This window comes from Budorcas taxicolor, chromosome 21 (assembly GCF_023091745.1).
Source record: "Budorcas taxicolor isolate Tak-1 chromosome 21, Takin1.1, whole genome shotgun sequence".
Lineage (NCBI taxonomy): Eukaryota > Metazoa > Chordata > Mammalia > Artiodactyla > Bovidae > Budorcas > Budorcas taxicolor.
Genome location: NC_068930.1, coordinates 61,683,065 through 61,706,498, shown reverse-complemented (window position 1 = coordinate 61,706,498; position 23,434 = coordinate 61,683,065). Strand labels below are relative to the sequence as shown.

Genomic DNA, 23,434 nt, shown 5'->3' with positions numbered 1-23,434 from the left:
TCCGGCTTGCTGCTCAACCTCAGGGGCAAAATAGGCTGCCCGCAGGTCCCTCATTCTCTCTCCTCTGTGACACTTCCAGTGAGCGGAGGCACCTCTTTCTCCCTCTAGGGTCACCATCCGTCCCTAGCCTCTTGCTTGGGCACGCTGCACTGGGGTTGTGTTTCTTGGAAGGCGTAGGAACCCCTCTCTGGAGTGGTTTAGACACTGGAGGACAATCCAGTCCTGTCGTGTAGTGAATTTACCAAAAGAAAACCCAGAAGAGTCAGGGTCCTTCCTACCCCAGGGCCAACCACAATATACCACGATTTAGGTAAAAGCTGTCAGCATCTTCCACCATTTCTGCCCCGAGATTCTTAACTGTTTCCAGTGCCCCCAAGTGAAGGAGGCTGGACTGTGGAGTGAAATGAGCCGGGAGTCGCCACTGATGAGATGCGGATCCCCATCTTCTCATCGCCTCAGTTTCCACATCTGTAATATGGGGACAGGCAATCCTACTCTGTGGGCCACTGTGGGTAGGAGAAGGAGATCACGTGCACAAGCGCATGCAGCCGGTGGCTGTGCCCCAACAGCGGGGCAGGCGGCCCCACGTTCCAGCCCTTTAACCATAAGTCAGAAGGACGGACCCTGACCTCGAAAAATTTACCGTTTAGTGGGGAGAACAGATACCAAGCAAATAAACCCACAAATATATCATTACTGACTGGGGTGCGTGCTGTTACAAATTAAACAACGATTTGAATATTAGCCACACTGCGGGGTCTCTCCATTTATAATAAAGAGGTCACGGAAGGGAGGGAAGGCCGGGCAGGAAAGAGAGAGCCCGGGGCCTCCGTCACGGCAGCTAGGTGACCTGCTGATGTACCAAGAACAGAACCCGGGGGATGAAATCCGTGGTTGACTCTGCAGCTTTGCGAAGAAACTGGTGGGGAAGGTGCGTCTGTCATTCTTATCAGGGTCTCTGTCCTCAGCTGCCACCCCTTTTTATTCACAGCTCCAGGCCTGCCAACTGGGGTGGGCTTTCCTGATGGGGTGGAGAGCCCCATCCCCCTGCAAGTGGGGTGCTGAGATCCCAACGTGGTCACCCCCGGCTGTGCGCCTCCGCTGGCCTCTTGCCCCTGGAATGGCCTGAGTGGCACCTGCAGCCCCGAGGATGTAAGGACAGCCGGCACACAGGCTCATCCCTCCAGACCCCAGCCGCCTTCCTTACTCCACAAGCGCTGCTCGGGGTGGAAGGAGACAAAGAGGCGGGTCAGTTGTTGTGACTGCTGATTTTCTGTGTCAACTTGACTGGGCTGTGGGGTGCCCAGATGTCTGGCTAAACATTATTCTGGTGCATCCAGGGGAGCATTTAGCATCTGTACCTGTAGACTGATGCCCCTGATGTGGATGCCCCTCCCAGAGTGGTGGCATCATTCAATCCATTGGAAGGCCTGAATAGAACAAAAATGTGGAGAGAGGATTTACTCTCTGCCTGTTTGAACTCAGACACTGGCCTCCTCCAGGACTGGGACACTTACATCATCAGCTCCCCAGGTTCTCAGACCTTCAGGCTTGGACTGGAACCACCCCCACTGGCTTTTCCTGGGTCTCCAGCTTACAGACGCAGCTTGCAGATCACAATCACATGAGTCAATTCCTTCTTTTATAGACCTAGGTAGACAGAGGTAGGTGTGAGTATCTCCTGTTGGTTCTGTTACTCTGGAAAACCTAATACAGTTGTGTTGGGGTGTGTGTTAGGCACTCAGTCCTGTCTCTCTGATGCCCCATGGACTGTAGCCCACCAGACTCCTCTGTCCACGGAATTCTCCAGGCCAGAATACAGGAATGGGCTGCCATTCCCCTCTCCAGGGGAACTTCCCAACCCAGGGATCGAACCCAGGTCTCTCGCGTTGCAGGTGGATTCTTTAGCAGCTGAATCACCAGGGGAAACTCAATAGTTGTAGAACATTTCACTTTGGCTCGTTACAGTTCAGCCGCATCCAGAAGCCTGAGGCAGAGAGGCAAGAGAGGGAAGCCAGAAGGTGGGGATGTGAGTGAGAAAAAGCAAGTAGCATGAGGCATCGGCCCCACACAGGAGGAAGGATGGCTGAAGAGAAACCCAGGTGGGAGTCTCCAGGTGGGGGGAGTTGAGACAAAGCTGAGCAGGGGCTGCAGACCACCAGGAACAACCTAGGAATCCCTGGGAGAAGACCAGAACAAAACATTGGATGGGAGGCTGATGGAAAATTCCAGAAGTGTCCAGACTTTTTCCACAGGAAAAGGCACCAGCCCTGGGAGAGTAAGGGACAGGTGCCATGTGTGGTAGGGAGTGCTCTGTCATGGGCAGTGCTCAGGAGAAGATGCTAGAGAACCGCAGAGGTGTTCTTTGCTGCAGCAGAGCCCATAAGCTGCACACTGCAAGCTTCAGACAGTGGCTGAAGTGCCTGAATCACACCAAAGGCCTGGATTCTGTCTCCTCTGCCCTCCAGGGTGTTGGCTTCCTCCTGAGTCTGGCCCCCGGTGCTCACAGGATTTATGCCGGCAGCCAAGAGAGAAGAAAGGCTGAGTGCCCTCATGTCACCTGGTGCTGCCCCAAGAGCTTGGAGGCCCGGAGGCCCGGGGGCTGAGACCAGTACGGGACTCTGTGAGGATCACCTGTGAGACGGGACCCTGTCCCGAGAGGTGAGGCTGGGTGGCTTCTCGGGTCCCTTCATCCAAAGGGTCCTGTGACCCTAAGTATGGATCACTCGCCTAGTGCCCAGTGGTCCAAGACACAAGTGAGGCACTAGTCTGGCTGTATCCTGGATGCCCGCTTAGGCCAAGGCTTGCGTCTGGTAGCTGCTTCAAGGTGGACGGACTGGGAGGTAGCCTCACTGGCTCCTGGGGACTCTGCTGGGTTGATTTCCATGTTCCCTGTGCTTCCCACGTTCGCAGCACACACTCGCCTTCTATGGGAGCTGAACTAGCTCCCTGCCAAGGTCCAGTTATCACTTGGATTGTTGCTCTTTCAATTTTCTTCTACTGCACTAGGGTCCTTTCAGGGAGCTGGGAGATGCGCTGTTTTCCTGGCATGGATGGTTCTATAACCCTGAGTGTTCACCGATGAGAGCAGTTCCAAGGCTATGGAGAGCACTTTATTCACCTGCGCCTATCACAGGTGATGACTGCAACTGTGAATCATTTCCAAGGAAGCAAGAGCTGTGGGAAGGCCACAGACGGGCCTCTTCACGGGCTTCTCGGTTTGTCCTCACATTTACTTTTGAAGTAATAGCTACCATGGAGGTGGACCGCACCTCTCCCCCGGCCTGTGGGCTCCTGGCTCTCTCCCCTGTATAGGGCAAGACCTGAGCACATTGCGATTCACCACAACGCTCACCCATCTCTTCTCTGTTCACCTAGGAAATTATGGACCCTCTCTCCTCGGAGGTGTTGTAAAGTGGGGTGTGTGTATGTGTGTTCCTCAGAGGTGTTGTAAAGCCAAGTTTGTGTGTGTGTGTTCCTCGGAGGTGTTGTAAAGTCAGGGGTGTGTGTGTGTTCCTCAGAGGTGTTGCAAAGCTGTGCATGTGTGCACACTCCTCAGGTGTTGTAAAGCTGGGTGTGTATATGTGTGTGCACCCGTGTGTGAAGGAGCTCTGCTGGCAAGACCTGAGATCTGGGGGGTGTGTGTGTGTCCTGGGATCAGGCCACATCGTACTGGGGAGACTGGAGCCAGCCCCTCCACTGAAGCAGGCCCCAGAGTGGATGGAGCTGCCGCAGTGGACTCACATGGTTCCTGCATCTGCAAATGGAGGCCGTATACATTTAAATGTGACGAGAAGCCATCTGAAAAGCCACTATTTTGAATTGATTTATTTAAATTTTTACAGAAACCTGATTAGAGTTAAGTATGTAATTGTAAGTCCAGTAACAACTCTACAAAAACGCACATACAATGCCAGAACTCCTTGAAAGTAATATCGTATTCTCATTTTGCATAAAACATGCATTAATATCAACTGCCACATGTTGGCCAAAATCAGTCTCTACAAGAAGAGACGGTCCAATACAGTCAATAAGAAAACTAGTTGTGAACAACAGGTTTAAAAAAAAAAAAAGAGGTTTTCTGGTTAACGTGAGAGGAACAGTACCTTTCCTAAAACAAGCCCTTCAGCACTCGGGGTTTGCTTGCGCTGCACAGGGATGCTGAGACTTGGTCCTGACCTGTCATAAGAAGGAAGGAACTTTCTGGTGGTTAAATCATATGCCTGAGATGATAGAGCCTTTCAGGCCATAATGGTATACAACTAGTATCACCTTGCAGAGAGGGGTTCAAAAATCCTCAGGCTTGGAACAGAGAGCTCCCAAGCTGAGGGTGGCGGCCCTCTCGGAGATGCCCGGAGCTCTGGCCCTGGCCACTTCAGCCTTCCACAAGGCCAGCTCAGAGCACACACGCCTCTCCTGTGGCCACGAGATCTTCCCGCTCCACACATCACTCTTCCTGGGGATCTGGAATTAGGAGGTCTGAGGCAGAAAAACATGAACTGTACTATTTCTTGAAGGCCTTTGCCTTCTGTAGGCCGAGTTCACCATACTGAGGGATCGGTGGGTACTTATGACTGCTGGACACACAAAAAATATTAATATACACTTGTGGCCCCAAAGCCTCAAATGCTTATAGTCACACACCTCAAAGTGTGTTGTCTACCATCAGGAAAGACCATGCTCCTCCAGAGGGAGAGAGCAGCTGAGGGCTCTTGTTTATTGAAAGGTGTTTTCCACACAGACTGAGGGGCTTTAAAGACACGTCAAACCAACTGAAAGGACATCCCCTCAAATACGGGCTTTTGTACAATACCCCGTGAGGTTCTTCAAAAGATCTCACACTTATTAGGGACTCAGCTGCGGACTGACATTAGGGACTATTCTTTACTTAAAGCTCATTATCTGCGCGGCCTGGGGCCTTGTCTGGGATCTCCTCCAGTCTGCCTCTCCCAAAACAGGGCACTCACTGGCCCAGCTCCTTACAAGCAGGCTAAGCCAGTATGTTTTTTCTTCAGCACAGATTTAAGGGGGAAATAATTTACTGGGCTTCTAGTAACATTTTCTTAACAGAACAATATCAAAATAGGTCTATTCTTAATATATGCTTATGAATATCCCTGATAATATAAAGAAACTCGGAGGACTTCGTAAACCACCAAGATTTCACAGGGTAGTACCCGGTCTATTTTCTAGGCAGCAGAGAGGGACTAGTCTTGATATAATGGCAGATTTTCTCCAGGAAGCCCTGTGAGCACTACAGTACTGAAATTCTAATATTCTAGTGTCAGTAGATTTGTGAATGACATTTCCACTTTAAATTTATTAGTAAAATTTGTAACAAAGGTAGGCTTCCTCAATCCTGCCATCAGCCAACCTCCTTGCCTGTGACACACATCTAGACCAAAAAGCTGCAGTCCTGGCTAACTCTGGAGGGTCAGCCTAGATGAAGCAAGCTCTGAGGTCCCTTCTAGGCCATGACCAAACTTCAGGAAACAGGGACAAGGGAGGGAAGCAGACCAGGCTTGAGGAAGCTTTGACCCAAGGCACCACGATCCGAGGGGTGAGGGGGCCTGTGGAGCTGACAGGAGGGCTTCTGCAACGCTCCTCAAAGCAGGTCCTGGAAGACAGAGGCTGTGGCAGAGTAGACACACTTGGGAGTTAAAAGAACAAATCATTAGGGGGATAAAAAAAGATAAGTTTACTTTTTCAAAACCAAATCAAACTTCTTGAAAGTTCTGAACAAATAACCCTGGCTAGACCGGGGTGGGGTAGGGGAGCTCAAGTCTGTGGAATGAGTTGCATTTAGCTGAGTCAGAAAGAAGAATGCTGGTTGTGAAATCAGCATAAACATTGTGGCTACTGTCGTTAAGGAGAGTGAAGGAAGCTCAAGGCTGGAGGAGGCGGCCTCTTTTATTCCTGGAACAGGAAGTGGGTCTTCCCCCGCCTGGATAGAAGGCGCCGCACTCCTCTCTAGCTGCAATAATACTGCATCCCGTCCACTCTTCTTCTCTTTTTTGACTGAAATTCTTCAAAGAACTGCTGGATGTCCTCTCTCTTAACCACCTGTGGATAGAAAGCAAAGATTAGGAAAGGCAGCCACATTACAGAAGAGCCGTCAGTCACAGTCAAGTCCAACAACATCGGTGATGAGGGTTATTCCAGTGCCTAGTTATCCTCTCTCTGCTGCACAGATGCCCTCATCCAGGCTCAGACTGGCTGGGTCAGGGTCTCATAGTAAGCACATAGCACACTGGTGCCGAGTGTGGGGTCCACCGCCACCTTTGGGTTCCTCATTGAAATGAGACAAAAGGGGGACTTCCATGTGGTCCGGTAGGTTAGGGATCTGTCTTGCAGCGCAGGGGATGTGGGTTCAATCCCTGGCCAAGGAACTAAGACTCCACATACTGTCCAGCACTAGGCCCGAACACCACAGCTAGAGAGCTTGTGCACAGCAAGGAAAGATCCTGCATAATGCAACTGAGACCCAATGCAGCCAAATACATAAATTTTTTTTTTTTAAACGGAGAGATGAAAGCAGTACCCATCTAACAGGACCATTTGAAGAGCAGATGAGATGTAATGCCTGTGAAAGCCCTGCCTGGCGCAGAGTAGGCTCTCTATGAATACTGTCAGCTGAAAAGAGAAGTGACAGAACCAGCATGAACACTGAGGCCCCAAGGTCTCCTTGAGGACACTGTGCTCCCTCGAGACACGGCTATCCTGGGAATGTCCCTCAGTTCTGCACAAGCACCCCAGCAAACAAAGATGGCTTTTTTGACACTTGTGCTCTCTCCTCTATACTGAAGAAAAAAAAAAAAGGAGGAATCCAAAATTAAAGACATTTGCTATATAAACAGAAAAATAATTGGCAAAAACTATGGAAGCAGTACTTTCAAGTCAATGGAATATCCATGTTATACAATAACAATGAGAAATTTATCTTGAATTTTATTGGAAAAAGGATTAGAACATCACACAAAAGTGTTTATGATTATCAGCAAAATAGAACATTAAAACTAAGGAAATAAGGGGGAATATGGATTAAAAAAGTAAACCGGGATGACCCAGAAGGAGTTCCTGCTTACTCCAAGAGGGAGTTTGTGCCACAATTGACAGGTTTGTTGCTGTGGGTCTTGCTTTTTATTACTTATTGACCAGGATCCTAGTTCCTCGACTGACCAGGGATGGACCAGGGATGGACCCGTGTCTGCTGCTTTCAGACTGCTGGACGCCAGGGAAGCCCTGATGAGATGTGTAATTACAAAGGCAGCACACTGTTACCAACAAGATTTTTAATTTTGTAACATTCTTATTATCATGAGGAAATAAAGGTGGAGTATGGAGAGGAAAAGAGAAAAAGCAAGCACTGGAATGCAGGGACCAAGGAGGAGAAAGAGAAGGAAAAGAGAATACAAATACTTGTGTGTAAAGTGAAAACTTCCTTCTCCTCTCCCCAGGAGTGAGAGTACAAACATCCCCAAGAGGCAAAGCCAACCTGAATAACTCACTGGGGTAAGATACTGACTAATCCTTGAAAGAAGTTCACATTTTGTCAGTATTCTACCAGACTGGTAGCTGACGCTGGCCTCACAGGCACTGAGAATAAGCTGGAGGTCAACCAGTGGGAATGAGAAGCCCTCACAGACTCAGGATGGAGACGGCCAACACACACTGAGGTTACCGCGGCTCAGAGTGCTGAGCTGCTGGGCTTGGCAATGTCCACTTATAAACGCTAACAGGTAGGATGCTAGGGAGTTCCGACGTGAAGCCTCTGTCCCTCGCTTGGATCACAGATATTAAACACTGAAAGGCAAGGCAAGGCAACCATTTCTCTGGCAAGGATACAGTAAGAGGAGACTTAAGAGCCCACAAACTATAGAGTGTGTCATTTTTAGTTTCCAGACCTCCTCAAATGGTCACAGCCAACAGAAACAGTAGAAATGCTAAAGAATATGTTTATTAAGTCACTAAGTTGTGTCCAACTCTTCTGCGACACCATGGACTGTGTACCGCCAGGCTCCTCTGTCCATGGGATTCTCCAGGCAAGAATACTGGAGTGGGTTGCCATTTCCTTCTCCAGAGGATCTTCCTGACCCAAGGATCGAACCTACATCTCCTATATTGGCAGGCCAGTTCTTTATTGCTGAGCCACTGGAGAAGCCCTAAAAATACTTGGGTCCAGTAATAAAATCATTTTATTGGTTTGTCTCAGAAAATGTGTAGTTTCTAAGTTTCTTTTTTAAGTCAGACACAAACATTAAATAAAGGGCAGGCCATTATTTGACAACATCTAGACCTTATTATGAAAAAGAAAAAGAAAAAAAAGCAAACAAACAAAAAACAGACCATATTATGGACAAACGCAACCAAAGCAGACAAGCTTTATGACAACTTAAGGTGTTTGTAAAGATCTAGTTAGTAATATTGAAAACAAACAATAAAGAATTTTTCTGTCTTTCAAATCATCACATAGGATTTAAAAATTACCTCAGACTCATTAAGAATGGCTCCAGTGATAACAAAGATCCATATGTTGAAGACACGTGTGAATACTCTGGATAAAGTTGTTTCAAATGTGAAAAACAAAAGACACCACACCTACTTTTTTCTTGTGTGTAATTTTAAGTGTGTGTGAAACAAAATCAATAATGAGCACAGCAACCACACACTACACAGAAGGAGAAGCACAAGTGCACGCTCCGACACTGCTGACTGACACAGCTGGGAGACCTGGAACGGCCACTAACAGTGCAGAGCTTAAAACAGTTACACCCGTGGACGCTTGCAGTGCCGGCGAGAGAAGGCGGAGGCCACATTAAGCAGAGGACAGCCTCTGCAACAGAAATGAGAATAACTGACAGTTAAGAGCTGCTGGGAAACAAAAGGACATAAACAGTGACAACGAGGAACATTCTCTAAAAATGAGCAAACCATTTCAGAAGGCTCTTTACCCTCAGACTCCACAATTCATTCTGCCACAAGACAGCAGTGCCAGCTATCCAGGCAGCTACAAGTCCTTCCCACAGTGATGAGAAAGCGCTCGGCCTGCAAAGACTTCTCCCAAGAAAGCAAGTCTCAGGGCGTGTCCTAAGTGTCTGTCAGATCCAGGTCTGACTTCGTTAGTCTGTCTGGCGGTAGCAGAGCAGAACATTTACTGTCCAGAAGGACAGCTGGAGGCCATGAAGAGAAAAGTTAAGTTTTATTTTATATCTCCCTTTCGAAGATAGAAAAGTATTTTAGAAAAAAATTCCATCATAAACACATATGAGTAGTAAAGAGCTAGGAAGTATTTGAAAATTCATCTGGAGAACTATTTTACAAGATTAGACACTGTAGGGACTCCCCTACTGGTCCAGTGGTTAGGAATTCACCTTCCAGTGCAGGGTATGTGGGTTTGATCCCTGGTCAAGGAACTAGATCCACATGCCCAGGTGGGCATCTAAGCCCACGTGCTGAAACTAGACAAAAGTACAACTCAGACTGACAGAACCAAATCAATAAATAAATGAATTTTAAAAAAAAAGATTACACATTATAGAGTTAGTGTCACTCTTAAAAGTTGTTAGACTGTCCTAACCAGCAAGACAAATATTTTAGCCCCCAATTATCAAGTTGTTTTATTCTAAACTATAGAACCCCAAATCACAGAAAAGAGGTCTGGCTTAAATTTTTTTCCTGACTGGTCATTTTTGCTTCCTCCTCCAAGAAATCCTGCTGGATGATCAGGACTGGGAGAATCAGTATGGCCAATCCAATGGCCCCTCCTAAGCTACCACTGCTCTCTCAAGATCCTGGGTGACTATTCCATCCCTCATCTGGAGGCTTGGGCAGGACTCCTAATGCGGCTAGTCTGGTGGTGTTTCGCTACTATTCATCTCCCTTCCCTCTACCTGTACTACACTCTCAGTCACCTTTTTCATCAGAGAAAATGAAATATGGAAAATAGTATGAAGGCCCCTCAAAAAAAGAAACAGAACCACCATGTGATCCAGTTAATTACTTCTAGGTATATATCCAGGACAGTAAAGAATCTGCCTGCAATGCGGAAGACCTGGGTTTAACACCTGGGTTGGGAAGATGCCCTGGAGGAGGGCATGGCAACCCTCTCCAGTATTCTTGCCTGGAGAATCCCCAGGGACAAAGGAGCCTGGCCAGCTACAGTCCATGGGGTCTCAAAGAGTTGGACACGACTGAGCAACTCAGCACAGCACAGCACACAGGTATATATACAAAGAAAACAAAAACACTAATTCAAAAAGATACATGTACCCCAATGTTCAGAGCAGCATTACTTATAATAACCAAGATATGGAAGCAACTTAAGTGTCCATCAAGAGATGAATGGCTAAAAAAGATATTGTATGTATATACACACAAACACACACACCAAGGGAATATAGCTAATATTTTATAATGATTTTAAAAGGAGCAACCCTAACCTATAAAAATATTGAATTATTATGCTGTACACTTGAAAGTAACATAAAACTGTAAATCAACTGCACTTCAAAAAAAAAGAAACTTTATTCAAAACATACAGGGCTATGATTAAAATTCGTTAACTCTACTTACTGTGCCTTCATCAGCAAATCTCTTGAGATAGTCTTTAAGTTCAGTCTTCAAGTCATTGTATTCTAAATCAAAACAACAAAGCAAAGGACACAGACTTCAGACAATCCATTTGCATTTAGGAACAAAAGATTCCCTGACCATTAATATTTGAGTATTTTAATAGTTTATCTATTTTTTTTCAAGTGAAATCTGCATAGAAATTTGTTCTCAATTTCTCCCCAATTCCCTCACTTTGACATCTGGGAACCCTTTTTCATTAAATAAACCCGCGAGGAACAGATACTCCCACTCCCAAAAAGACTGTTGTTTAGTCGCTACGGCTTATCCAACCCTTTGCAACCCCATGAACTACAGCATGGCAGGCTTCCCTGTCCTTCACTATCTTCTGAAGCTTGATCAAACTCATGTCCATTGAGTCAGTGATGCCATCCAACCATCTCATCCTCTGTTGCCCCCTCTCCTCTTGCCCTCTTTTCCAATGAGTTGGCTCTTTGCATCAGCTGGCCAAAGTACTGGAGCTTCAGCTTCAGCATCAGTCCTCCCAATGAATATTCAGGGTTGATATCCTTTAGGATTGACTAGTTGATCTCCTCACAGTCCAAGGGATTCTCAAGTCTTCTCCAGCACCATGATTCGAAAGCATCAATTCTTTGGCACTCAGCCTGCTTTATGGTCTAACTCTCACATTCATACATGACTACTGGAAAAACCATAGCTTTGACTATATGGGCCTTTGTCAGCAAAGTAAAGTCTCCACTTTGAAATATGCTGTCTAGATTTGTCATAGCTTTTCTGCCAAGGAGCAAGCGTCTTTTAATTCTGTGGCCACAGACACTGTCTGCAGTGATTCTGGAGCCCAAGAAAATAAAATCTGTTGCTACAGCTGAGAATTTTTTAAAAGGTTTCCCATCTGTAATTCTAGTGCTAAAGTATCTTGGACTTGTCAAACATTAAGTTTTAAAATTCATCTCACTTAACAATTTGTATTATATACATGGAAACTTGAGGGTTATATCCCTCAAGTTATATACTCTATCCCCAAAAAGCTTTTAGTCTAATAAAGGCAAAAGGAAATTAATCAAATAGTTACATGCGCAAGACAGAAATAACCACTGTCAGAAAAGGGGTACAAAAGTGGTGGCATCCGAGTAAAAACCGTCTAGGACAGAAATCACAAAAATAAGTTGGGCATGCTGGGGGAAAAAATGTAAAAGCCTGCAATTAAGGGTTTGGGAATATTTTCCCTTCTAGTGGGTTTCCTGTGAACCACTGAAGCATCTCAACAACTGTCAAAAAGATGGCATGTAATGTTCAATGAAAATTGTTTCAATGAATGGAAAAAGAAATTGATTTCTTCTTATTCTATACTTACACATCTACCCTTAATCAAAACAGCATGTTATGGTTTCTCAAGCATGCAATTATTCTAGCATTTAACCCTGACTCAATGGAAATGGTAGCTAAATACTCAGCAATGTTACAATCAAGCAAGTATAAGTGAGGCTTACTATACAATTCCAAATTTAAACCATTTTTAGTTGTTCTCCTTCTATATAATTTTTTAATGGTGAAGGAAACTTCATGAACTTTATGAATTTTCACAAACAATATTTACCACAAATAAGTTCCACTTGCTGGACTCTGTTCATGCTATTAAGGGTGTCCATTAGAGGGTCTCTCCTGTCAGTTGCCTGGTCAACCTTGCCTTTGTTTTCATAAGCCAGAACTGTGTCATACTCATCTGTCAGGAACAGGACATCTAGATCGCCATACATTTTCTTTAAAAAATAAAACCAGTTTCCCCATTAGAACTGTATGTCATTCTCAGAAAGTCGATCTCATGAGAATCACCAAAAATTTGTTCAAGTTTTCTAATATCCAGAAAAACCCCAGCCTTTCAGCAGAGCTGCTTGAAGGATTTATTCTTTCTGCCCAAATTTCTCTTAGAAATCTCCCAACTTCCAGTGGATACTGCACGATCTAAGAGATTTTTATTTAAAAATCAACTTACTGTAACTTTCAAGAAATTTGTGTTTCCAAGTAATTCTATGATATAGAAAAGCTATTTTCCACTGAAATGAAGATAAGTAAATAAGAAGTACTGCATCATTCTTAACTGCTTCCATAAACATTCAGACTGCAAACACTAATTCATAAATTTGCTTAACATTAAAAAAAAAACTTACGTTCCCTATACTCTAATATCAATTTCATAAATAAACTTTCCAGGTGTTCTTATTTTAGGCATCTGTCCACAAAACACTTAATGTTGAACATGATCTGGTACTTACCATACAGTCTTTGCAGGTACACAACTTGCTACGCCAGTTCAGGGGCCAATAGGTGGCAGTGTCTTTCTTTATAAACTGCTTAACTTTAAGCTCCTGAAGTTTGCAGCCAGACTGTGATTCTGTGTTGAGACGCTGATTCTGAAATGCTTTCTGAAATTAAGTTTTGAAGTGTGTATTTTAAACTATCATCGTTTTCAAAGTTTAGATTTTGTAAAAGGATTTCTTTTAGGCAAAAGGTACAACTGAAATCCAAAGCTACATAGCTTACAGAATTAATTTTGCTTAAGTTTTATTTTACAGCTCAGATTTCATTTTGTTACCTGGAGATCAGATTCAGAACTAGAGCTGGTACATGGTTCGTTTGTCTGCTCTGCTTTAACTTCCTTCACAATAGCCTTTCCATGTTCTGGAACATCCTCTTCAAGGGCATTGTCTTGATGAGCTCCATTTTCAGTTTTGATAACTTCTTGATCACCTACTCCATCAACATTCAGCACCAACCCATCATCTTCAGTAGTTACTTTGGTTACTGTAGGTTCAATGAAAACACACATACACACACATATCCACACCAGTGAGACAATGAAATCACTTAGTTTGATTAAAAAATACTTCAGAATCTGGAAAAGGAGAGAGTTAACCTTAATCTCTGGAATAATGAGAAAGGAAATAACACTTTTTTATGCCTGCCTATTCTAAAGTGTCAAATAACAGAAAATTTAAAAATATCCATCACTGGTGGGAAGGGTGGGTTCAAGAGGGAAGGGATATATGCGGCTCAATGGTGGAGAATCTGTCTGCCAATGCACGAGATGCAGGAGATGCAGATTCAATTCCTGGGTCAGGAAGATCCCCTGGAGGAGGAACTGGCAACCCACTTCAATATTCTTGCCTGGAAAAGCCCATGAACAAAGCCTGGCAGGCTATAGTCTGTGGGGTCACATGACTGAGCAACTGAGTACGCATGCATGTGCAACAGACACTGTAGAGCCTCTCAGAGCTGATTCACTTCACTGTGCAGCAGAAATTAACAGAACATTGTCAAGTAATTACACTTTAGTAAAAAACAAAATGTGAACCAAGAACAGAAAAAAAAAAACCATCTGGAAAAAAGAGCTAAAAAAAAATATATCCATCACTACCTTAAATATTTTATATGTAAATGAGAAAGGAAAATACTATAGATGTTAAAGACCCAGGGACACCAAAGAAGCAAGAGGCAATAGGAAGAGATTTAGCTGCAAACACAGGAGAAGGGTAGTTTTGCAAAAACAACAGCTTTTCTTTAGGCGAGGAGGAAATTAGAAAGGACGCTTGCAGAGACAGAAATGACAGAGAGCAGAGAAATGACAAGGGAACTCACACTGGAGGATGGCTTTTCAGTTTATTAGGAAATGAGGCCATCTGCTGACAGGGAAGGAAATGAAGAAGGGGCAGAGGGGAAGGGTTAAGAAAATCCAGTGAATGAGAAAAAGATTCAGGTCCAGCCGAAAGTGAGACGTAATTGAAAAGGATATGAACAGGTTGATTTGTGCTGATGTATGGTAGAAACCAACACGGTAATTATAAAGTAATTATCCTTCAATTAAAGATAAATAAATTTTTTTAAAAACACACATACAAAGCATATGAACAGAAAGAGGACACACCAAGTACAAGAACTTGGAGACAAAACAAAAACACAGGATGCTGCTCGAGGTTTGTATGGTGAAGTGTTCGCTAAAGGTGAGAAGGGCAAGAAATTATGAGGCCAGAACAGATACAATGAATTACTACCATTTAAAAAATAAACACATATAACATTAAGAGTAAAATAAAGTATTTCAGTACTTTGGCCACCTCATGTGAAGAGTTGACTCACTGGAAAAGACTCTGATGCTGGCAGGGATTGGGGGCAGGAGAAGGGGATGACCGAGGATGAGATAGCTGGATGGCATCACTGACTCGATGGACCTGAGTCTGGGTGAACTCCGGGAGTTGGTGATGGACAGGGAGGCCTGGCGTGCTGCAATTCATGGGGTCGCAAAGAGTCGGACACAACTGAGCAACTGAACTGAACTGAAAATATTTCATACTTAAGAACATTCATTACTAATTAGTGGTTTGGGGTCAATTTCTTAAGTATAGTAAAAGCATTAGATGACAAACTGTCACCACCTCCTCCTCAACCAATAGCATGTTTTATATTTAAGAACAACTTGTTTGGGTTCTGTTATCTTCCAAAATCCCCTTAAAAACTTCTTTCTCCATTTTCTCCAATTCTGGTCTCATCCATAATCTGCATCATGCCATTTAAGTACAAATTGGTTCTTGGCAGTCTCCCAATCTATCTATAAGCACCTTGTGGAGAAGGAACAGATCTTGTACTTTTTTCTACACCATAGAGTCTCTTAAAAATGGAACTCTGTCCAATGTTATGTGGCAGCCTGGATGGGAGGAGAGTTTGGGGAAGAATGGACACATGTATATGTATGGCTGAGTCCCTTTGCTGTTTACCTGAAACTACCACAGCATTGTTTGTTAGCCATTCCCCTCATAAAATAAAGGAAAAGTACACAGTGAAAAACATCGTAGCTAAAACTTAGATACTGAACAAATTGTACTGATTTGTATTGTGGCCCAGGTTGGAGGCATGCCAACTCCACAGAGACTCTTACCTGCCAGCTGTGCAGCATAAGCCCACAAGAAAGAACAGCGCTTCATACAAGCCTGGCACACCATCTCTTGGAAATCCCCACTCTCAGGAGGAATGGCGCCAAGATGCTGTGAACACAGAAAACCAAGTTATTTTCCTTATGATCACCAAGTTGTCCAAAAAGTTCATTATTTTATAAAATATTGCAACAGTACATTGATCATATCTGTAGTATTTTTTATAAGAGCAGTGATAATGTGAAATATAATTTAATTCCAAAAGACAAGATCTTTTTGGGACTTCCCTGGTGACCCAGTGGCTAAGACTCTGTGTTTCCAATGCCAAGGGCTTCAGTTCAGTCCCTGGTTAGGAAACTAGATTCCATATGCCACAACTAAGATCAGACTCAGCCAAATAAATAAATATTAAAAAAAAAAAGACAAGATCTTTTCTTTTTTGTAAAGACAACGGGTTTAAAAGGTCAAAGCTCTCCTTACCCTTCCATGGAACCAATCTTCACAGACTATACACTGGATCATCTCATCTGGAATCTAACATAGAAAAGCAATTTGTTTGTTAATGGTTACAGTGAATTCATGGGGTTCTCAAGACAAGAACACAGCCATTCCCTTCTCCAGGGAAGCCTGGTGTACTGAAGTCCATGGGGTTGCAAAGAGTCAGACATGACTTAGCAACTGAACTGACTGACAATGAACTCTGGAATTTCAAAGTAAATCTGGCACACATTAGAATCAGATATTAAATAATTCTCTACCAATTCTGTAAGGCCACTGCTGCTGCTGCTAAGTCACTTCAGTCGTGTCCAACTCTGTGCGACCCCACAGACGGCAGCCCACCAGGCTCCACCATCCCTGGGATTCTCCAGGCAAGAACACTGGAGTGGGTCACTAACCACATGCAAAAAATCAAGGAGACAGGGAGAAACAGCAATTCAAAGGGTCAAAGAAGTTCTTTCCCCATGAACTGGGGCTATAAAAGGATTACACTGAGATAAGCACTTTGTGAGTAATTATCAACACTTTCATATCAGTTACTTACTATCTGATTCCCACAAAACTTTATGAATAAGTAATATATTTTCATTTCACACATAAACCCAGGCCCAGGGAGGTAATGTGAATTGTAGCAAGTTGCACAGTGAATTACAGAATTTTGTCTTTGTCAAAAGAAAAGGAAACTAGAAATTGAAGCACACATTCACTCACTTATATGTGCACAGAAAAAGGTCTAAAAATATATACACCAAAAGTGTTAACAGTGGTTACGTCTGGGAGGTAAGAAGGTACAGGAATGAGGAAGAACAACAATTCTTTTAAAATTTTGCATACACCTCTAATTGAAGTTTTTAAGCGAATCCAGTTTGTGCACCCTATTTTCTTTCCTTGCAGGAATGCGAGAAGTTGAAGGTCATTTTCTGGAAAGTATTCAGAGAAAAGGACCAAACAGGCAGGAAAAGAGAGGGGAGAAGGAAAAAAGTTCTGGCCTTGATAAAGTCCTGTCCAGAATTTCTCATGATGTAAGAAAGAGAAAAATAGTTGGGCTCTGTACTACTTGTAGCTTCAGGTCAGAGTCATAAGAAGGGATAAATCTAGAATACTTTCACAATCCCCAAATCCCTGCTGAACAGCTAAAGAGCCAAATATGACAAGAGGCTGGGAAGTGAAGGCTGGAGATGACACAGTCCTGGTGCTGACCTCCAAATCTCTTACCTCATCTTCAGGATCAGGGTAAGGTCTCTTGCAAATGCAGTACAATCCAAAAAAGTTGTCATTGTACTTATTGCCAGAATTTATTTTTGCTTTGTCCTGAAAGATATTAATTTCAATATAAAACATGGCCTAACTTTATAATTTCATGCATCATGGAATTTATGCATTCAATAAATTTGTGCACTAAATATCTGTACCCCCTCCCTCCCCTGGAAGCTAGTCTTCAAAGTACAAAGGAAAAAATTTATTACTTTATAAGTAATACTTTCTCCAGGATACAAGGGAAAAATAAAATTTATTTTCTATACCTTCTTTGTACCAATTGGGGGAGAATGAATCATAAATATTAACTATCAACCTATGGAAGCTGACACTCGTCTAGAATTTCAAAATATTTCTTAATGCCCAGCTATGATAGTCAAAGCCCCCAAATTACTAGGAGGTGAAAAGTAGGCAAAGAAGTTGTCTAAAAATAATCTTTGAAGGAGGGAAAGAGCATGACAACTTAAGCAATTAGGACTGAATACTGTAAAGTGACCTCCCTGGTGGCTCAGACGGTAAAGCATCTGCTTACAATGCAGGAGACCCAGGTTCGATCCCTGTGTGGGTAAGATCCTCTGGAGAAGGAAATGGCATCCCACTCCAGTATTCTTGCCTGGAAAATCCCATGGACGGAGGAGCCTACAGTCCATGGGGTCTGTACAGGCTACAGTCCATGGGGTCACAAAGAGTCGGATATGACTGAGCGACTTCACACACTGTAAAGTCCCTTATTTTCTGTTTCATTTTTGGTATTTCACTTAAGTTATTGTAGAAGATAGTCTTTATTATCCAAAAAGCAGTGAAAAACTTTTGCAAAAGCCCATGCTCATTATTGCCCAGTTTTATTTATTGTTTTAAAAGTCATACCCTTTTCTTTAAAAAGCCTTAGAGCATGAGCACAATCAACACAACTGAACCTGAATCACTTTAGAACACTACCCCCAAAACCTTTCATATTAATTACAATCTATAGGTAGGCTCTGAACAGGTTGCTTAGCTTTCCAACAAATAAAAAACTGGGCTACAGTCTAACATTGATTTGCCCATTGGCAAAGAAGAAGCATAGAACTTCCTTTTTGAAAATTCTTGGTTTTATCCCCTAGGACAAATACAAATCTTAGCTACTTTTCATGCATTTATCGTTTACTGTGGTTACTTACAGGAAACAATTTGCATTCCAAATTTTTAAACTTGCTGTTTCCACAATCACAACGAAAATTTCTGAAAGAAAGGAGGAAGAGCCAATTTTAATTTTTCTTCTAAATGTAAGGACTACTCTTTACATTCATATCATAGCCTCTTCCCTTTCAATTAGCTTCTAGGATCTAAAAATTGGACTTGGTTGTTGTTCATGTATCCAATCCGCAATTTTCCCAAGCATATTACAATAAAAGATTTAATAATTCTATAAATTAACATGTGTGTGCTGTGTGCCCAGTCATGTCTGACTCTTTGCGATCCCACGGACCGTAGCCCACCAGGCTCCCCTGTCCATGGAATTCTCCGGGTAAGAATACTGGAGTGGATTGCCATTTCCTTCTCCAAGAAATTAACATGCATAAAGACAAATATCTGTATCTCACACACACACAGTGGAAGGATAGCAGGAGTAGTCTGAGTTTGCCTCATAATTATATTTTAAAAGTTCCCCTGGAAGAACTGTTCTTTCCGATTACATTATCTAAAACAACTGCATTAAATTTTACCAGGGCACAACTACTCTGAATGCAAAAACATGATTAAGAAAAAAAGTGCAACTGGAAAAGAATCTAAACATTTGAAAAGCATCCAGCATCAATCTCTGACCAGTTTACCTTTTCGTGTACAGCTCAAATAGTTTATGACTTCCATGACATTCGTAACTGCAAGCCAGGCAAATTCCTGCCGGTTCTTCTCCCTCTGGAGTGCAGGTACTGCAGGCATACAGTGCTTGTCTCTTTACTGAACCCTAAAGACAGCCCCAAAATGGAAAAAGACCGGAATCTGATGAAACACTGGCAGAGCGACCTAATGCCCACACTATGATCTGAGAAATAACTGAAATCAGATGATCTGTGGTCAAGATCTTCCTGTAAAAGCCACTGAGACTAATAAAAAAGCATATACAATAGAATACCAAAACACTGTTGCAGGTTTCATACACGTTTCATATAACTTTTTCTCAAAGTGACAGAAGTTAACATTTTTAGTCAGCTGTGAATAAACCGGTCTGCTTAACTATTTTAACACATGAAAATACAGGAGAATGTGTGTAAGCTTATGTAAGGAATAATCATACTTTAATTTTGGAAAATGCTTGTGATTCCACCAAAGAGAAAACCAGTGCATTAAAAATGAATCCCTTTGATTTTAAGATGTATGCTGACATATTTAGAGTTGAAGTGTCATGGTCTGAAATTTATTTTCAACTGGTTCAGGAAACAAAAACAAAGTATATTACAGTGAAGAAGTAAAAGATAAAACAAATGTGGTAAAATATTAAAAAGTGAATATATGTGAAGGTACACAGGTGTTCATAATATTATTTTTTCATTTTAACTGTAGACTTTAAACATTTCAAAATAAAAAGTTGAGAGAAAAGCAAATCCTGATAATGGCTGCCATCTTCTGAGAAGAAGGGAGTCCCAGGAAAGCTTCTGTGATGCTGGTAATGTTCTATTTCTTGATCTGTGTGGTATGTACCTGCAGGTGTTTTCAGTTTTGCTTTCCCAAGACTTATACATGGTTTCTTCACTTTTCCACATATTTTACAACAATACAAAAAAATTTTTTAAGGAAGTCTGTTTTAAAAATCTAACTACCTTTCAAAAATAACTTACAGGCTTTTTTAAAAAAGGCAAACAGAGAAAAAGTTGTTCCAGTGGCGACCAAAGGTTTTAAAATATCAGCCAACATTAAATACCTCTGAAGCCAGGTGTATTAAAAAAAAAAAAAATCTAACCACTTTGCAGTGTAAACTCAACTGGTCATTGATGACAACTGGTATTGTGATCTCAAGCCACACCACGTAAAGACCCCATGTCTCTCTCCCCATCCTGCAATGTTCCACTCCACCTGCCTGGAAGATAACCTTCTTCCTATCAAGTACCATCTCTCATCAGTTTTCTTCTACCCACCTTTCTCCATTTTTGAACCTAGAAACATAGAATGAGTCACCAAACACTACGTCACAGCCCCTCCAGTCCTTGTTCCCACCATCTTCCGAATGCCATCTCTCCTCCCCTCCTTTCCTTTGCCAGTGCCACCAGCTGTTCGGGTTCCGGTCTATCCCCCTGGGGGGCCAACGGCAGAGAGACGTGGTACTTGCTTCCTCTCGCCAAAAAAAAACAGCTAGCACTTGTCAAACTAAACTGCAGAGGAACCAGCTGTCCAGGAGTCCAGCCTACGCGGAGAGATTTTCAAACCCAGAGCTCTCTCCTTTCATTCTTTGACTCTTCCGTTTAGTACCCAGCAAATACTCTGAGGATGGGAAAAGTATGGACAAAGATACTCAGGATGTGAAAGGTCACGGGGTTGGTTTGGTGAAAAGCGGCCGGGGCACAGAGAAGAGACGAGGAAGGAAGGAAAGAGCAGCTGCTCCGGGGCCAAAACCGGAGAAACGTCGGGGGCCTGACAGAGGAAAATCGAGAAAGGAGGGGCGTCCTGCTGGCCACAGGTTAGAAGGGGCTCAGAAGACTAAGTGTAAAAGGGCACCTGGGCCTGGGATGGGGAAGCCTACGACCATCAGCTGCGCTGGACCACCACAGGGTGCCGGCCGCGGCCGGCGGGAAGAGAGAGGGTAAGGCGGGTGGGGAAAGGGAGGTTCAGCGGAGGCGAGGGCCGAGCCGCGCGCCCACCTGCGAGTAGGAGCACTTCTCCGAGTCACTGCCGCCCAGGACGGCGCAAGCCTCATTCTCCAGCTCCTCGTCCTCCTCAAGTACATCGACCAACGATACCACGGGCTCCAACTCCGACTGTCGCCCAGCTGGCTCCTCAGCTCCGGCCATCCTCAACTGTCACCCGGACCGCAGATCGGCCCCGGCGGAGGCGGGAAAAGCGTCCGCGAGGGGCGGGGCCGGAGGAGGCGGGGCCTCGGTGCCAGACACCAATCCCAAAGACAGGGAGCGAAGGAAGGGGGAGGAGCGACTTCCGACAAACGGAAGTCAAGCCTCTCCCTTCTCCGCGCCTGCGCCCGCGACGGGCTGGTTTCCGTTTCCGGTGGCAACTCACTGTGGCGCGCTCCTGAAGCGTAGCGGTCGCTATGGAGCTGTTGGGCGAGTACATCGGACTGGAAGGGCAGCGACAGCAGCTGCGGGTGCCTTGTGAGGCGCCGGGCGTCACCGACCCATTCCAGAGCTTGTTGTCCGGTGTGGCTCAGATGAGGGAGCTGGTGACTGAGCTCTTCGGCTCTCAGGTACAGCCGGAAGCACAGGACCGGGGGACGGCGGCTCCCGACGAGGCCTTGGACGGTGAGCTTTGAGACGGTTCAGGGAGCGACAGGAGGGCGGGCAGGGGCGCCCGGAGAAATTTGGGCTGTACCTGGACTCATTTAGCAGGACTCCTTTTCACGATTCTCTTTTCATTTATGTCACACAAAAAACGTACTGAACGCCTGCGGCCCTGTGCCAGTCACTGGGCTGAACTCTGGAGAAAGAATGACGTGAATGCGACTCAGTTCCTGTTCTTATGGAACTCTGTGGGAGGTTAGACAGACAAACATTCTTATTAAAGAGTAGAAGGAATGACCCTAGGCTTCTCTGTAACTATTGCAAACCTAAAGAACCCAAGAAGGCTTCAGAAAGAGCATGACTTCTAAGCTGGACTTAGAAGGATGGAAAGGAATTTTCCCAGGCGTGAACTTACAAATATGTTTGGAAGACCGCCATCTATTACAGAATAGGAACAGGTTCTGAAGATTGGAATAGATTTCAGATAAACAAGGCTTCACTGTCAGGGACTCCTTTCATTTCCCAGTGTGGTAGGTGCAGTTTGAAAGCAGAAATGGAAATTTTAACTGTATTCTTAAGTCTTGTCTTGAATACCCTGAGCTGAAGAACCTAAGAACTAAATATTGAACTCAGGGCTTACTTCCCCTATTGTTGTTGAGGTTCAGTCGCTCAGTTGTGTCCAACTCTGCAACTCCATGGACTGTAGCACACCAGGCTCCTCTGTCCTTCTCTGTCTCCCAGAGCTTGCTCAAATTCAGGTACATTTAAACTGCAGTGCCATCCAGCCATCTCATCCTTTGTCTCCCCCTTCTCCATCTGCCCTCAATCTTTCCTAGCATCAGTCTTTTCCAGTGAGTCAGCTCTTTGCCTCAGGTGGCCAAATTATTGGAGCTTCAGCTTCAGCATCAGTCCATCCAATGAATATTCAGGGTTGATTTTCTTTTGGATTAACAGATTTCATCTCCTTGCCTTCCAAGGGACCCTCAAGAGTCTTCTCCAGTACCACAGTTCAAAAGCATCAGTTCTTCAGCACTCAGCCTTCTTTATGGACCAACTCTCACATCTGTACATGACTACTGAAAAAACCATAGCTTTGACTATACAGACCTTTGTCGTCAGAGTGATGTCTGTGCTTTTAATACACTGTCTAGGTTTGTCATAGCTTTCCTTCCAAGGATCAAGTGTCTTAATTTCGTGGCTGCAGTCACTGTCTGCCGTGATTTTGGAGCCCAAGAAAATAAAATCTGTCACTGCTTCCACTTTTTCCCCATCTATCTGTCATGAAGTGATGGGACTGGGTGCCATCTTCTTTGTCTTTGAATGTTGAGTTTTAAGCCAGCTTCTTCACTCTCCTCTTTCAGCTTCATCAAGAGGTTCTTTAGTTGCTCTTCACTTTCTGCCATTAAGGTGGTATTATCTGTGTATCTGATGTTATTGATACTTCTCCTGGCACTCTTGATTCCAGCTTGTGCTTCATCCAGCTTGGAATAAGCAGAGTGACAATATACAGCTTTGATGTACTCCTTTCCCAATTTTGAACAAGTTTGTTGTTTCCTGTCTAGTTCTAACTGTTGTTTCTTGACCGCATACGGTTTGGGGATTGGAATAAAAACTGACCTTTTCCAGTCCTCTGGCCACTGCTGAGTTTTCCAAATTTGCTGACATATCAAACAGCATCATCTTTTAAGATTCTAAATAGCTCAGCTGGAGTTCTATCACCTACATTAGGTTTGTTCA

At 44.0% G+C, this 23,434-nt stretch overlaps 2 protein-coding genes across 2 annotated transcripts in view; one reads left to right on the top strand and one right to left on the bottom strand.

The window, feature by feature from the left end:
- Positions 1 to 3,825: 3,825 nt before the first annotated feature.
- Positions 3,826 to 21,279, bottom strand: UBR7 (ubiquitin protein ligase E3 component n-recognin 7). The gene is made up of 11 exons (XM_052659571.1): positions 21,107 to 21,279; positions 19,085 to 19,218; positions 18,431 to 18,491; positions 17,229 to 17,324; positions 15,996 to 16,049; positions 15,521 to 15,626; positions 13,184 to 13,392; positions 12,864 to 13,013; positions 12,188 to 12,350; positions 10,573 to 10,634; positions 3,826 to 6,063 (listed from the first exon to the last, which is right to left on the bottom strand). Exons 1-11 carry the CDS (start codon positions 21,254 to 21,256, stop codon positions 5,971 to 5,973), a joined length of 1,278 nt encoding a protein of 425 aa, XP_052515531.1. The 5' UTR covers positions 21,257 to 21,279; the 3' UTR covers positions 3,826 to 5,970.
- A 222-nt stretch (positions 21,280 to 21,501) lies between these two features.
- GON7 (GON7 subunit of KEOPS complex) overlaps positions 21,502 to 23,434 on the top strand; it is a 55,463-nt gene continuing 53,530 nt past the window's right edge. Inside the window, exon 1 of the mRNA XM_052659605.1 lies at positions 21,502 to 21,718. Coding sequence (XP_052515565.1) covers positions 21,511 to 21,718 — 208 coding nt within the window. The 5' untranslated portion in view covers positions 21,502 to 21,510. The remainder of the gene's footprint in view (positions 21,719 to 23,434) is intronic.